The following is a 13,679-nucleotide window of genomic DNA, read 5'->3' on the forward strand; positions in this document are numbered from 1 at the left end:
CAAATACGAGACCTCTTGTTGCGATTTCCACAGACCCTGACTCACCATTTATACTGCAATGATGCTCACTCAGAAGGTCGGAGTACCCCCTGTTTGGAGACTTTAAGGATAACGATCTTCTCATTCGACAGTGGAAACAGATACAAATTCCCACCAGAAAGCTTTGGATTCACTGGAGCCACGAGTACCTCCCAACACTGCAGACCCACCAGACATAGATGAAAGTTCACAGGGATTTACAAGAGGGAGATTCATGCTCTTGAGAATCAAGCTACCTGCAATGATTGGCCCATGGCTAAAGTTACTGCTACCTTCCCTGGAAGGGATGGAAGAGTCCCACAGGGAGAGGTCAACACGTCAGACCAAGGTTTTGCCAGGACCTGCCTGAGACCTGCCTCAGAAATTGTTTTGCTCCTTCCCAAAAAAGAATAGTAGAAACCTCACGGAGGTGGCAGGGAGAATTTTGGGCAATTCATTTATGTTTTTCTATGTGATTAAACATGTTCAGCTTTTATTTTAATGAGCAGTTTCTGATCTGTATTAGGTCACTTCCGGTGCAGTCAGGAAGAAGTAAGTAGAAAAGTGCATTGGCTGACAAAAGGCCAGATGTGTATGTTAGGAGCAAAAAAAGTTTCTATCTAAAGCCATCCTGTTGTTTCCTCAGCAGAAAGAAGCATTGCTTGTAAGTTGATGTCATATTGCTTACAAGGTTAATCTAAATGTATCAACAAGGTTTGCTGAAATAGAATGTTATTTTTATGTTTATTAGACACTAACCTAGAATCTAATGGTTTACACATACTATTTACCTGTAGTATTTACTTGTTGGAATCTTATAATAACTACCTGTAGGGAACTAATAAGTGTATATTTACTTAAGTGAATGAAACTACGAAAATCTGGAATGTTCAGGACTTTGGTGGTGTCGGAATATAAATTTTCATTTTTAGAATCTTTTTATTGATATATGATCTTCAACAGCTATAAAATGATACAAAACTTCAACAGATTAATATGTATACAATTAATAAAGCTGAAGAAAAAACATTTTAAAATATAAAAATGGAAAAAAAAATTTATATATAGGAAAAAGAAAGTAAAAGAAGAACCCCATCTAACTGGAAAAAACCCCACTAACTACACAAAAAAACCCATTAGGAATCAAACCCCGGAGCAATACATTTAACCATCATCTAAATATATTAAAAAAAAGTCATCAACTGCCATTTCATATTTATATTTTAAAATAAAATTGGAAGGATAACATATAATTTAATTCAAATTAAATGATAATATTTGGCAAAATCAAATCGAGGATCAAAAATACTACTTCTAATTTTTTCCAAACTAAGACATAACATCACTTGAGAAAACCATTCAATTAATGTAGGTGAAGAAATATCTTTCCATTTTAATAAGATAGCCCTTCTTGCCAGTAGTGTAACAAATGTGATTACATGTTGATCTGAAAATGAGATACCCTGAATATGATGCAGAACTATTCCAAATAGAACAGTCAATCTATTAGGTTGTAAATTAATTTTCAAAGCTTTAGAGAATGTAGAAAATAAAGATTTCCAGAACGATTTTAATGCAGAACATGACCAGAACATATTGACAAAGTAGCTACTTCAGTTTTACATGTATCGCAATAGTTATCTATACTAGGAAATATTTTAGATAGTCTCTTCTTTGTTAAGTAATAACAGTGTACAATTTTAAATTGAATTAAACAATGATTGGCACGTACAGAAGAAGAATTTACGTTTTTCAAAACTCAAAGCCAATCTTCATTAACAAAGGTCATATTAAGTACTCTCTCCCAATCTTGTTTAATCTTTAGTAATAGGTTCTTTTTTTGTAACAAAAATAAATTATAAATTCTACTAATGGAACCTTTCACTAACAGATTCAATTTCAAAGTGATATCCAACAAATCAGATTCTTTTAAATATGGAAACTTAGGTAAATATTGTTGTCAAAAAAGTCTAACCCGAAAATATTGCAAAAAATGTGTATGAGCGAGAAAATATTTGTTAATTAACTCCTCAAAAGTCATCAATCAACTATCACAAAATAAATCTGTAGAAGAATTAATTCCTTTATTTTTCCATGGAAGAAAAATAGGGTCAGTTGTTGAAGGTTTAAATGAGAAATTTCGATGTAAAAAACTAGATAACTTAAATTGTTTCAAATTTTAAAAATTACAAAACTGATCCCAAATCTGTAAAGATTGTTTAATAACCAGATAAAGATTTAAATTTGGAATTTTAGAGAGCTGTAAAGGTAATGGAGTTCCTAAAATTGAAGTTAAATGAAATTGTTTAACAGCTTTTAATTCCAAATCAACCCATAATGGTTTTTGGTTCTTGCCAAGCCAATATAACCAAAAACATAATTGTGTAATATTCACAGCCCAATAATACAGTCTTAAATTAGGAAGTGCAAGTCCACCATCTTTTTTAGATTTTTGTAAATGATACTTATTAATTCTTGGTCTCTTATTGTTCCAAATAAAAGAAAAAATAACAGAGTCAATTTGATCGAAAAATTTTTTAGCTAAAAAGATAAGTATATTTTGGAAAATGTATAAAAATCTAGGTTAAATCATCATTTTCACAGAATGAATATGACCTATTAAAGAAAAAGTGGATTCCATCTAGAAAATAGTTGTTTCATGGAGTCCATTAAATAACTATATTCGCTCTATAGAGATCTTTATATTTTTTAGTAATTATGATACCTAAATATCTAAATGTATTAACAATTCTAAAAGGAATGTCATTGTATATACTGACAGGGACATTTAATGGAAACAATTCACTTTTATTCAAATTAAGTTTATACCCTGAAAATCTACCAAAATCTTTAAGTATTTCCAAAAGATTAGGAATTTATTAGTAATAACCATGGCAATAGGATTCTTATAAATCATTTGAACCCATCTATTAAAATTATTACCAAAACTAATTTTTTCTAATACTTTAAACAAATATGGCCATTCAACTCTATCAAATGCCTTTTCTGCATCGAGAGAGATAACACATTGAGTTTGTTTAGATAATGAAGAATATATAATATTCATCAATCTCTGAATGTTCGAGACAGAATAACGGCCTTTAATAAAGCCTGTTTGATCCATAGAAATGATTTTAGTTCAAATATTTTCCAAGCAATTAGCCATTATTTTATTGAGAATTTTTGCATTCACATTTAATAGCGAAATAGGTCTATATGATGAGCATTTAACAGGATCTTTATCTTTTTTAAGAATTAAGGAAATAGATGCTTCATAAAAAGAAGGTAAATTACCCTACTCAAAGGATTTATGAAATATTTCCAAAAGATACAGAGAAAGTAACCTTTCGAATTTTTTGTAAAATCCCACTGAATAACCATCAAGTCCAGGAGCTTTACCTGATTGCAATGATAAAATAGCTTTCTGAATTTCATGCTTGGTAATTGGAGCATCAAGTTTCTGTTGATCTTCAAGAGAAATTTGTGGAAATTTAATCTTATGTAGAAAAGACTTCATTTTAGAGGAATCTGCAGGAAATTGAGATCTATAAAGATCAGAATAAAAATTTTGAAATGTATTATTAATGTCCTCATGATTACTTACTATATCTCCATTGTTTTTACGAATCTTTAAGATTTGTCTTTTAGCTCTGGCTGCTCTTAATTGAGAAGCTAAGAGTTTATTGTTTTTATCCCCAAAGATATAAAATTGACTTTTCAATTCAAGCAAATATCCTTCAAGAAATATGACTTAACTCTATAAAACAAATCTATTACAAGAACAGCGAGAAACTATGAAATTAAAAAAGGGGGAAGAAAATTGATTACGAAGGTTAAACTGGGACCTGATAACAAATTAAATAGCAGGGTTTCTATGGATATGTAAAAAGATAAAGGGTAGCTAGGATAAATGTGGGGTGCCTAGTGAGCAAGACTAATGGATTTATAATGGGAAACAAGGAAATGTAGATAAGTATAAACCAATAATTTTGCCTAAGTCTTCACTTTGAAAATGTGTATAAATATCCAAGAGGTATTTGATGGGCTGGTTTCAAACTATGTGTGATAATTCATAAAATCACTGTCACAAGGAATAGAATAAAGAACATGGAGCCTTTGAAGGCTTTAGTGAAACAAGGTAAGTACACCATACGCCATATTCTAGCTTCTGCTCCCTGCCTTTCCATCCTGATGAAGGGTCTCAGTCTGAAATGTTGACTGTTCATTTGCCTCCATAGATGCTGCCTGACCTGCTGTGTTCCTCCAGCATTTTATATGCATTGCTCAAGATTTCCAGCATCTGCAGAACCTTTTGCGTCGGTGTACCATACACGATCTTTGCTTATTGATTTGTACAGTCCTTTCCAGGACCACTTAATCTGCTCCGCCATTTCATCATGGCTGATCCAATTTTCCTCCCAGCCCCAATCTCCTGCCTGTTCTCCATATCCCTTCATGCCCTAATCAATCAAGAATCTATCAACCTCTGTTTCAAAGATACATAAAGACTTGGCCTCCACACCTATCTGTGATAATGATTTCCACAGTTTCACCACTCACTAGCTAAAGAAATTCCTCCTCACCTCCATTCTAAAAGGATGCCACTCTATTCTGAGGCTGTATCCTCTGATCTTAGACTCTCCCACCATAGGAAACATCCTCTCTGCATCCACTCTATCAAGGCCTTTCACCATTCAATAGATTTTATTGAGGTCACCCCTCATTCTTCTGAATTCCAGTGAGTACAGGCCCAGACCCATCAAACATTCTTCATATGGCAATCCATTCAATCCCAGAATCATTTTCATGAATCTCCTTTGAACCCTCTCCAGTTTCAGCACATCCTTTCCATGATAAGGGGCCCAAAACTGCTTACAATGTTCTAAGTGAGGCCTCTAAATTCTAAATTCTCAACACTACATCCCTGCTTTTGACCACTTGAAATGAATGCTAACCTTTCACTTGTCTTCCTCACCACAGACTCAACTTGCAAAATAACCTTTAGGGAATCCTGCACAAACACTCCCAAGTCCCTTTACAACTCAGTTTTTTTTAAATTTTCTCTCCATTTAAAAAATAGTCAACCCTTTTATTTCTTCTACCAAAGTGCACAACTATACACTTGACAACACTGTATTCCATCTGCCATTTCTTTGCCCATTCGCCTAATCTGTCTAAGTCTTTCTGTAGCCTCTCTACTTCCTCAAAACTACCTGCCCCTTCACCTTTCTTCATACTGTCTGCAAACTTTGCAACAAAGCCGGCAATTCCATCATCCAGATCATTGACATATAACATAAAAAGAATTGGTCTCAACATACACCTCTATAGAACACCACTAGTCAGACAGCCAACCAGAAAAAGCTCCTTTTATTCCCATTCTTTGCCTCCTACCAGTCAGCAACTGCTTTATCCATGCTAGAATCTTTCCTGTAATACCTTGGGCTCATAGTTTGTTAAACAGCTTCATATGTGACACCTTGTCAATGGCTGTCTGAAAATCCAAATACACAACTCAACGAATTCTCCTTTGTCTATCCTACTTGTTATTTCTTCAAAGAATTCCAATAGATTTGTCAGGCAAGATTTTCCCTCAAGGAATCCATGCTAACTATGGACTATTTTATTATGTGCATCCAAGTACCCAGAGATCTCATCCTTAGTAATCAACTCCAACATCTTCCCAACCACTAGGTCAGACTAACTAGCCTATAGTTTCCTTTCTCCTGCCTGTCTCCCTCCTTGTAGAGCGGGGTGACATTTGCAGTTCTCCAGTCTTCCGGGACCATTCCAGAATCTAGTGATTCTTGAAAGATCATTACTAATGCCTCCACAATCTCTTCAGCTACCTCTTTCAGAACCCTGGGGTCTACACCATCTGGTTCAGGTGACTTATCTACCTACAGTCCTTTCAGTTTCCCAAGAACCTTCTCCCTAGTAATGTTAACTTCACACATTTCATGACCCCTGACATCTGGAACTTCCACCATGCTGCTAGTGTCTTCCACAGTGAAGACTGGTGCAAAATACCTATACCTCATTTGCAATTTCATTGTCTCCCATTACTACCACTCCAACATCTTTTTCCAGTGGTCTGAAATCCACTTTACCTCTCTTTTACACACTATGGATCTGAAGAAACTTTTGGTATCCTCTTTAATATTATTGGCTAGCTTACTTTTGTATTCCAACTTTCCCTTAATGACTTTCTTCATTGCCATCTGTTGGTATTTGAAAGCTTCCCAATCCTCTTACTTCCCGCTAATTTTTGCTCAATTATACGCCCTCTCTTTGGCTTTTCTTTGCTTTGACTTCTCTTCTTAGCCACGGTTGTGCCATCTTGCCTTTATAATACTTCTTCCTCTTTGGGATTTGTTTATCCTGTGCTTTCCAAAATGCTTTAAGAAATTCCAGCCATTGCTGCTCTGTTGTCATCCCTGTCAATGACTGATTATTTCTTCCCATTAATTCTGCCTGACCGGCTAAGTTCCTCCAGCATTTTGTATGTGTTACTCTGGATGTCCAGCATTTGCAGAATATCTTGTATTCAAAATACATTCTTTAGCCAGAGGGTAGTGAACCTGTGGAATTCATTGTCTTAGACGTCTGTGGAGACCAAGTCATTGGGTATATGTTAAGCAGAGGTTCTTGATTTGTATCAAAGGTTATGGGAAGTAGGCAGGAGAATGAGGTTGAGAGGGATAATAAATCAGCCATGACCAATTGGACTTATTCCACTCCTGTGTCTTATGGTTTTACTACTATGATCCAGCGTCATTTTTCAGCAGTCCTATATATATGAAAAAAACTTTTGGAATCTTCTTTTATATTATCAGCTAGACTTTATGTCTCATCTTTTCTTCTCATATTGTTTCGTTTGTCTTCTGTTGGTTTTTAAAAACTTCCCACTAGTTTTTGCTATATTATATGCACTCTCTTATGTGTTTATTCTGTTTTTGACTTCCCTTGTCAGCCATGGTTACCTCATCCTACCTTTAGAATGCTTCTTCTTTGAGATGAACTGAGTCTGTGTTCTCCAAATTATTCCCTGAAAATCAAGTCATTGCTGCTTTACCATCATCACCGCTAGCTTCCCCTTCTAATCAAATTTGGCCAGCTCCTCTATCATGCCTTTGTAATTCCCTTTACTCTGCTGTGATACCGATATATCCAGTTTTAGCTTCTCTCTCTCAAACTGCAAGGTGAATTCTATCATATTGTAACCACTGCATCCTAAGAGATCTCTTGCCCTTCATGAACACGAAGCCAGAAACATTGTCATGATTGTGACAAGCTCCTTTCCTGTTGTTGGGAACTGCACTCATCCAATAGCCAAACAATCTAAAATTGCTGGGATCTGCAAGACTACAGACCAGATGGCACCTTGTTGTTAGATCCCTGCTTAAGAACCTCTAACATTAAATTCATCTTTGGAGATGATATTTCAGTTTTCCTTGAAACTGTTTCTAAATTCCAGCATCACAGTTGGGCTGAATCTTATCTTCTCTCTTACATCCAATGGCTGATTTTCTACACACAAGCTCAGTGCAGCTGAAAACCCTGTGGACGTTGATCAACCTCATTTATTTGTCACTGGATTGCTGAATTTGCCTCCTCATCTCTCCCAGACCACTGATAATGTAATAATTATTATTTTATCTTCTATGACAATTATCCATGTCTGCAGATACATATCAGCATTTTGAACAGAAAAAAAATTCTGGAAATAACAAATAAGGCAAGCAACATCTGTGGACAGACAAAGAGTTAATATTTATAGCTGATGACTTTTCATCAGAACTGAGAAACCTTAGAAAGGGAATGTCTGTAAGAGGATGGAGACCAGAAGATACCAAATGACACAATGGATGGTGGTGCCTGCTGAAGGAGTAGTAAATTTTGGACCTTTGCAAACAGACTGCCAAGGTAGATCACCATCAAGCAAACAAAGAAGACAAACTAGTCCTGCTGAATGGTTTCGGCCTGAAACGTCAACTGTACTTTTTTCCATAGATGCTGCCTGGCCTGCTGAGTTCCTCCAGCATTTTGTGTGTGTTGCTCTGATTTCCATCATCTGCAGATTTGCTCGTTTAAGGCAGGAAATCAGCAGATCTGTTTTTGAATTTTCAGCCATTCTAATATTTCCATCAATTGTTTAACTAATCTTACAGATTTTTTTGAGGTTACATGTAAAGTTGATAGGCAAAATGCACTGGATATTGTCTACATGGACTTTAACAAGGCTTTTAACAAAGTCCTGAAAGGGAGGTTGGTCAGAAAGTTTCAGTCGCTTGACATTCATGAGGTAGTAACTTGGATTCCACATTGGCGAGGAGTAGCAGTAGATGGTTTCTCTCTGACTGCAGAGCTGTGTCTACTGGAGTACCACAGTGATCCGTGTTGGGTCTGTTATTATTGGTCATCTATATCAATGATCTGTATTGTATACAGTTTTGTTTTCCAGGGTTAAGGAAGGACAACCTGGCTGTAGAGGAAGTACATTCACGAGGTTAATTCCTGGGATGTCTGGACTGTCTTACGCAGAGAGGTTAGAGAGACTGGGCTTGTACACGCTGGAATTAAGGAGATTGAGAGGGGATCTGATTGCAACATATAAGATTATTAAGGGATTGGACAAGATAGAGGCAGGAAATATGTTCCAGATGCTGGGAGAGTCCAGTACCAGAGGGCATGGTTTGAGAATAAGGGGTAGGTCATTTAGGACAGAGTTAAGGAAAAACTACTTCTCCCAGAGAGTTGTGGGGGTCTGGAATGCACTGCCTCGGAAGGCAGTGGAGGCCAATTCTCTGGATGCTTTCAAGAAGGAGCTAGATAGGTATCTTATGGATAGGGGAATCAAGGGATATGGGGACAAGGCAGGAACCGGGTATTGATAGTAGATTTTCAGCCATGATCTCAACATGGCAGTGCAGGCTCGAAGGGCCGAATGGTCTACACCTATTGTCTATTGTCTAAACTAGATCAGCAAATTTACAGATGACACCAACATTGGAGGAACAGTGAACAGCGAGTAAGGCCGTCTGAGTTTGCAGCAGGATTTGGACCAGCTGAGAAAGTAGGCTGAAAAATGGCAGACGGAGTTTAATGCAGACCAGCGTGAGGTGTTGGAGTTTGGAAGGACAAACCAGGATAGGACTTACACAGTGTACATTAGGGCACTGAGAAGTGCAGTAGAACTGAGGGATCTGGGAATACAGATGCATAATCCTTGAAAGTGGCACCACGGGTAGATAGGGTCATAAAATAGATCTTTCAGCACATTCTCCTTCATAAATCAAAGTATGGAGTATGGAGTTAGAATGTTGTATTAAATTTCTCTGAGATGTTGGTGAGGTCTCATTGGAGTACTGTATGCAGTTCTGTCCCCCTTTTGTCAGGAAAGATATCCATAAGATTGAAGGAGTACAGAAAAAATATACAAGAATGTTCCCAGGATTTGAGTTACAAGAAACGTTGAATAGGTTAGGACTGCATTCACTGGAGTGTACCAGAATGAGGAGAGATTTGATAAAGTATAGAAAATTATGAAGGTCATGGATAGGGTAAGCGCAAGCTGGCATTTTCTACCAAGGTTGAGTGAGACTAGAACTAGAGGTCATAGGTTAACGGTGAAAGGTAAAATTGTTAAGGGGAATTTTTTTGCTGAAGAGAGTGGTGAGTGTGTGGTATGAGCTGCCATCAGACATTGTGGATCAGAGTTCAATTTCAATGTTTAAGAGAAGTTTGGATATGTACATGAATATGTTGGGTGACTTTAACCTTATTAAGTGTATTTTTATTGCTATTGCTATTGCTATTGCTAATGTTCCATGATGAGAGAAATCTTCAAAATTAAACAGATTGTTTTGAAGAGATGTATATATTTTATTTTAGGCTTATTCATTTAGCTTACTAGTCAGATAGTTCAGAAATAACCATTGAGGTGACTGTTTATCATTAATGTTTATATCGGGGTTCAGTATTCACATACAGAGTAAAATAATACAGATTTCGGCCTTCTGCCTTGTGCAGTCTCATAACCTCTAGCCATATTTCTTTCAGAGATTTGGAGAAAGCAAGGTTTATTTCTGTTTCCCCTGTGAAATCTGGATTTTCAGGATAAAGTTCCTCCCCAGGATACAAGATGGCAAGACCATCAGATGTTGTTAGTCGGACTGGAAGCCATCGTTCACAACCTTCCACAGAACGATCTTCACTAAACCTCTGCAGATCTTGAAGGTAGTTAAATTGACAAAGTCTTCCTATCTCATACCATTGTGGAGGAGGAATAAAAAGTTGCTCAGATTGGTGATGCTTTATTGCCTCAATAGGGGTCATCCAACTGTGAGAAATTGTTTCACTACCATCATGTGCAGTGAAAGGAATTTCTTCCAAACAAATAAAGAATGCAGTATCAAATCTCCTTCTCTGAAAAGTGGGAGTCAACCAATTACTCCACTCCTTCAATACCCAAATATTTGGCAAACAGTCCAACTCTTTGCACAGTTTTATAAAATTTGCTGCATTTTCCTGCACAAGAGGCCTCCAACTTTCAGGTTTATTTTGGCTACATTGTGTAAGCTGTATGTCCCCATGGTTGTTCAACTCTTTATCAGGGTGATTTGGCTTCACAAGGAGTACACCCATCTCTTCAAAAGTTTCCCTAATGGCACAAATACGGAAAGCTACCTCCGCAGGTATTTGAGATCCTAGCTTTCTCTTGTCTGTGGCAAAGATTGGAGACCTCCGAGCAGTTTGTTTGACTGTATCCAGCTTAAAGTTGGGTGACTGGCAAAAAGGATGGAACAACTGGATCCATTCATTGGAAAAATCACCTGAGCTTATCCGACCTCCTGGAAACACATATGCATTGGGAAAAAAATTGCTCCTCATATTCCGTTGCAACATAAGTAAGGCATAATTATACCCTGAATTCTCGAAGCATTTTTGTGGTAGATTCCTTCCTTGTGGTTGTTGACAGGTTTGCATATTTGTAACACTTTTACTCAAATTATGCCTTCAGATACCTGCAACCAGGATCACAGTTGCTGCTTCCTTCCAATATTTTAAGTCTCTATTCATCTTTACTGCAAGAAACAATAACTTATTTATCTTTAGCGGATGGAAATGTTACTTTGATACGGTACATCAGTAATCAAATTTCAATTACAACATTCAAATAATTATGTATCTGAATTATGTAACTTGCAAGGATATGTGGAGAGGGTAAACTGAGAAGCTGATGAGCCCGAAAGTCTGTAAGTCCCAGGGACCTGAAAGGCACATCCCAAAGGCTTGAAAGAGCTTATGCTCGGGATATCACCTTTAAAAAAATTATACTTATTGTGAAAATCAGGTTTCAAAGTTGAGTTTGTCGTCATATGAGTAAGTACATGCATGTCATACAGAGACTTTCCTGTGAATTTGAGGGTATCAAATGTAATCCATCCACTTAAGAAGGGAGGTGGGAATAAAACAGGGATCTACCTGTTAGCCTAATCTCAATACAAGAGAAACTGCTGGAATCTACCCAGGGATGTAATACCAGAAAATCTTGAAATGAATAATAAGAATGAGCAGAGTCAGCATAGATCAATGAAAGAAAACTAAGGTTTCACTATCCTACTACGTTTCTTTGGGTATTTGACTAGTAGGATAGATAAGGGGAACCTTGTGGTTGTTTCAAAAAGCTTTTCAGAGGATCACTTACAGTAAGTGCTCTTTGGCAACTATTTTAACCATTGTTTCATTCCTTCACTGACAGGTTTGATCACCCAAAGGTGCTAGGAAGTTGTTTCAGAGAATATATGGCATGCACCAAGTGTTGGTTGGAGCAAAACCAGAAGTGAAATAGAAGCTGGCAAAATGGATGCAAGAATAAGTGCAAAATGATGCACTGAAGTGGATCTTCAACTTCCTCACTTGCAGACCCCAGTCAGTTCGAATCTCTTCACAATCTCCATCAGCACAGGTACATCACAAGGCTGTGTACTTAGCCCCTGCTCTACTCACTTTACACATATGACTCTGAGGCAATGCTCTATTTAAGTTTGCTGACATTGCCACTTTCGTGGGCCAAATCAAAGGCAGTGATGAATCAGCGTACAGGAGGGAGATCGAAAATCTGGCTGAGTGGTGCCATAACAACAACCTCTCACTCAATATCAGCAAGACCAAGGTCAGGATGCTGTTCATCAACTACAGCTCAGTATTTAATACCATCATTCCCACAATCCTGATTGAGAAGTTGCAGAACCTGGGCCTCTGTACCACCCTCTGCAAATGGATCCTCGTCTTCCTAACTGGAAGTCCACAATATGTGCGGATTGGCGATAACATATCCTCCTCGTGGACAATCAACGCTGGTGCACCACAGGGGTGTGTGCTTAGCCCACTGCTCTACTCTCAATATACACATGACTGTGTGGCTAGGCATAGCTCAAATACCATCTATAAATTTGCTGACAATACAACCATTGTTGGTAGAATCTCAGGTGGTGACAAGAGGGTGTACAGGAGTGAGATATGCCAACTAGTGGAGTGGTGCCGCAGCAACAACCTAGCACTCAGCGTCAGTAAGACAAAAGAGCTGATTGTGGACTTCAGGAAGGGTAAGATGAAGGAACACATACCGATCCTCATAGAGGGATCAGAAGTGGAAAGAGTGAGCAGTTTCAAGTTCCTGGGTGTCAAGATCTCTGTGGATGTAACCTGGTCCCAACATATCGATGTACTTGTAAAGAAGGCAAGATAGTGACTATACTTTATAAGGAGTTAGAAGAGATTTGGCATGTCAACAAATACACTCAAAAACTTCTATAGTTGTTCCGAGGAGAGCATTCTGACAGGCTGCATCACTGTCTGGTATGGAGGGGCTACTGCACAGGACCAAAAGAAGCTGCAGAAGGTTGTAAATCTAGTCAGCTCCATCTTGTGTAGTCACCTACAAAGTACCCAGGACATCTTTAGGGAGCGGTGTCTCAGAAAGGTTGCGTCCATTATTAAGGGCCTCCAGGTGTTCTTGTACATCAGTTCTTATCTAGCTGTACTTATCTAGGTGGTCTTGTACATCAGTCAATGAAAGCAAGCATGCAGCTACAGCAGGCAGTGAAGAAAGTTAATGGCATGCTGGCCTTTATAACAAGAGGAATTGAGTATGGGAGTAAAGAGGTCCTTCTGCAGCTGTACAGGATCCTGGTGGGACCCCACCTGGAGTAATGTGTGTAGTTTTGGTCTCCAAATTTGAGGAAGGACATTCTTGCTATTGAGGGAGTGCAGCATAGGTTCATGAGGTTAATTCCTGGAATGTCGTATGTCGAAAGATTGGAGCGACTGGGCTTGCATACACTGGTATTTAGAAGGATGAGAGGGGATCTGATTGAAACATATAAGAATATTAAGGGATTGTTCCCGCTGATGGGCGAGTCCAGAACTAGAGGCCACAATTTAAGAATAAGGGGTAGGCTATTTAGAACAGAGATGCGGAAAAACTTTTTCACCCAGAGAGTGGTGGATATGTGGAATGCTCTGCCCCAGAAGGCAGTGGAGGCCAAGTCTCTGGATGCATTCAAGAGAGAGTTAGATAGACCTCTTATAGATAGTGGGGTCAAGGGATATGGGGAGAGGGCAGGAATGGGGTACTGATTGTGTATGATCAGCCG

At 38.0% G+C, this 13,679-nt stretch overlaps 1 protein-coding gene across 1 annotated transcript; it reads right to left on the minus strand.

Annotated features, from left to right (window-relative positions):
• Positions 1-8,618: 8,618 nt before the first annotated feature.
• LOC132399683 (acyl-coenzyme A diphosphatase NUDT19-like) lies at positions 8,619-11,760 on the minus strand. The gene has a single exon (XM_059980339.1). It carries the CDS (start codon positions 11,005-11,007, stop codon positions 9,976-9,978), a length of 1,032 nt encoding a protein of 343 aa, XP_059836322.1. The 5' UTR covers positions 11,008-11,760; the 3' UTR covers positions 8,619-9,975.
• Positions 11,761-13,679: the final 1,919 nt, after the last annotated feature.

Source organism: Hypanus sabinus, chromosome 9, assembly GCF_030144855.1.
Source record: "Hypanus sabinus isolate sHypSab1 chromosome 9, sHypSab1.hap1, whole genome shotgun sequence".
NCBI classification, from domain to species: Eukaryota; Metazoa; Chordata; class Chondrichthyes; order Myliobatiformes; family Dasyatidae; genus Hypanus; species Hypanus sabinus.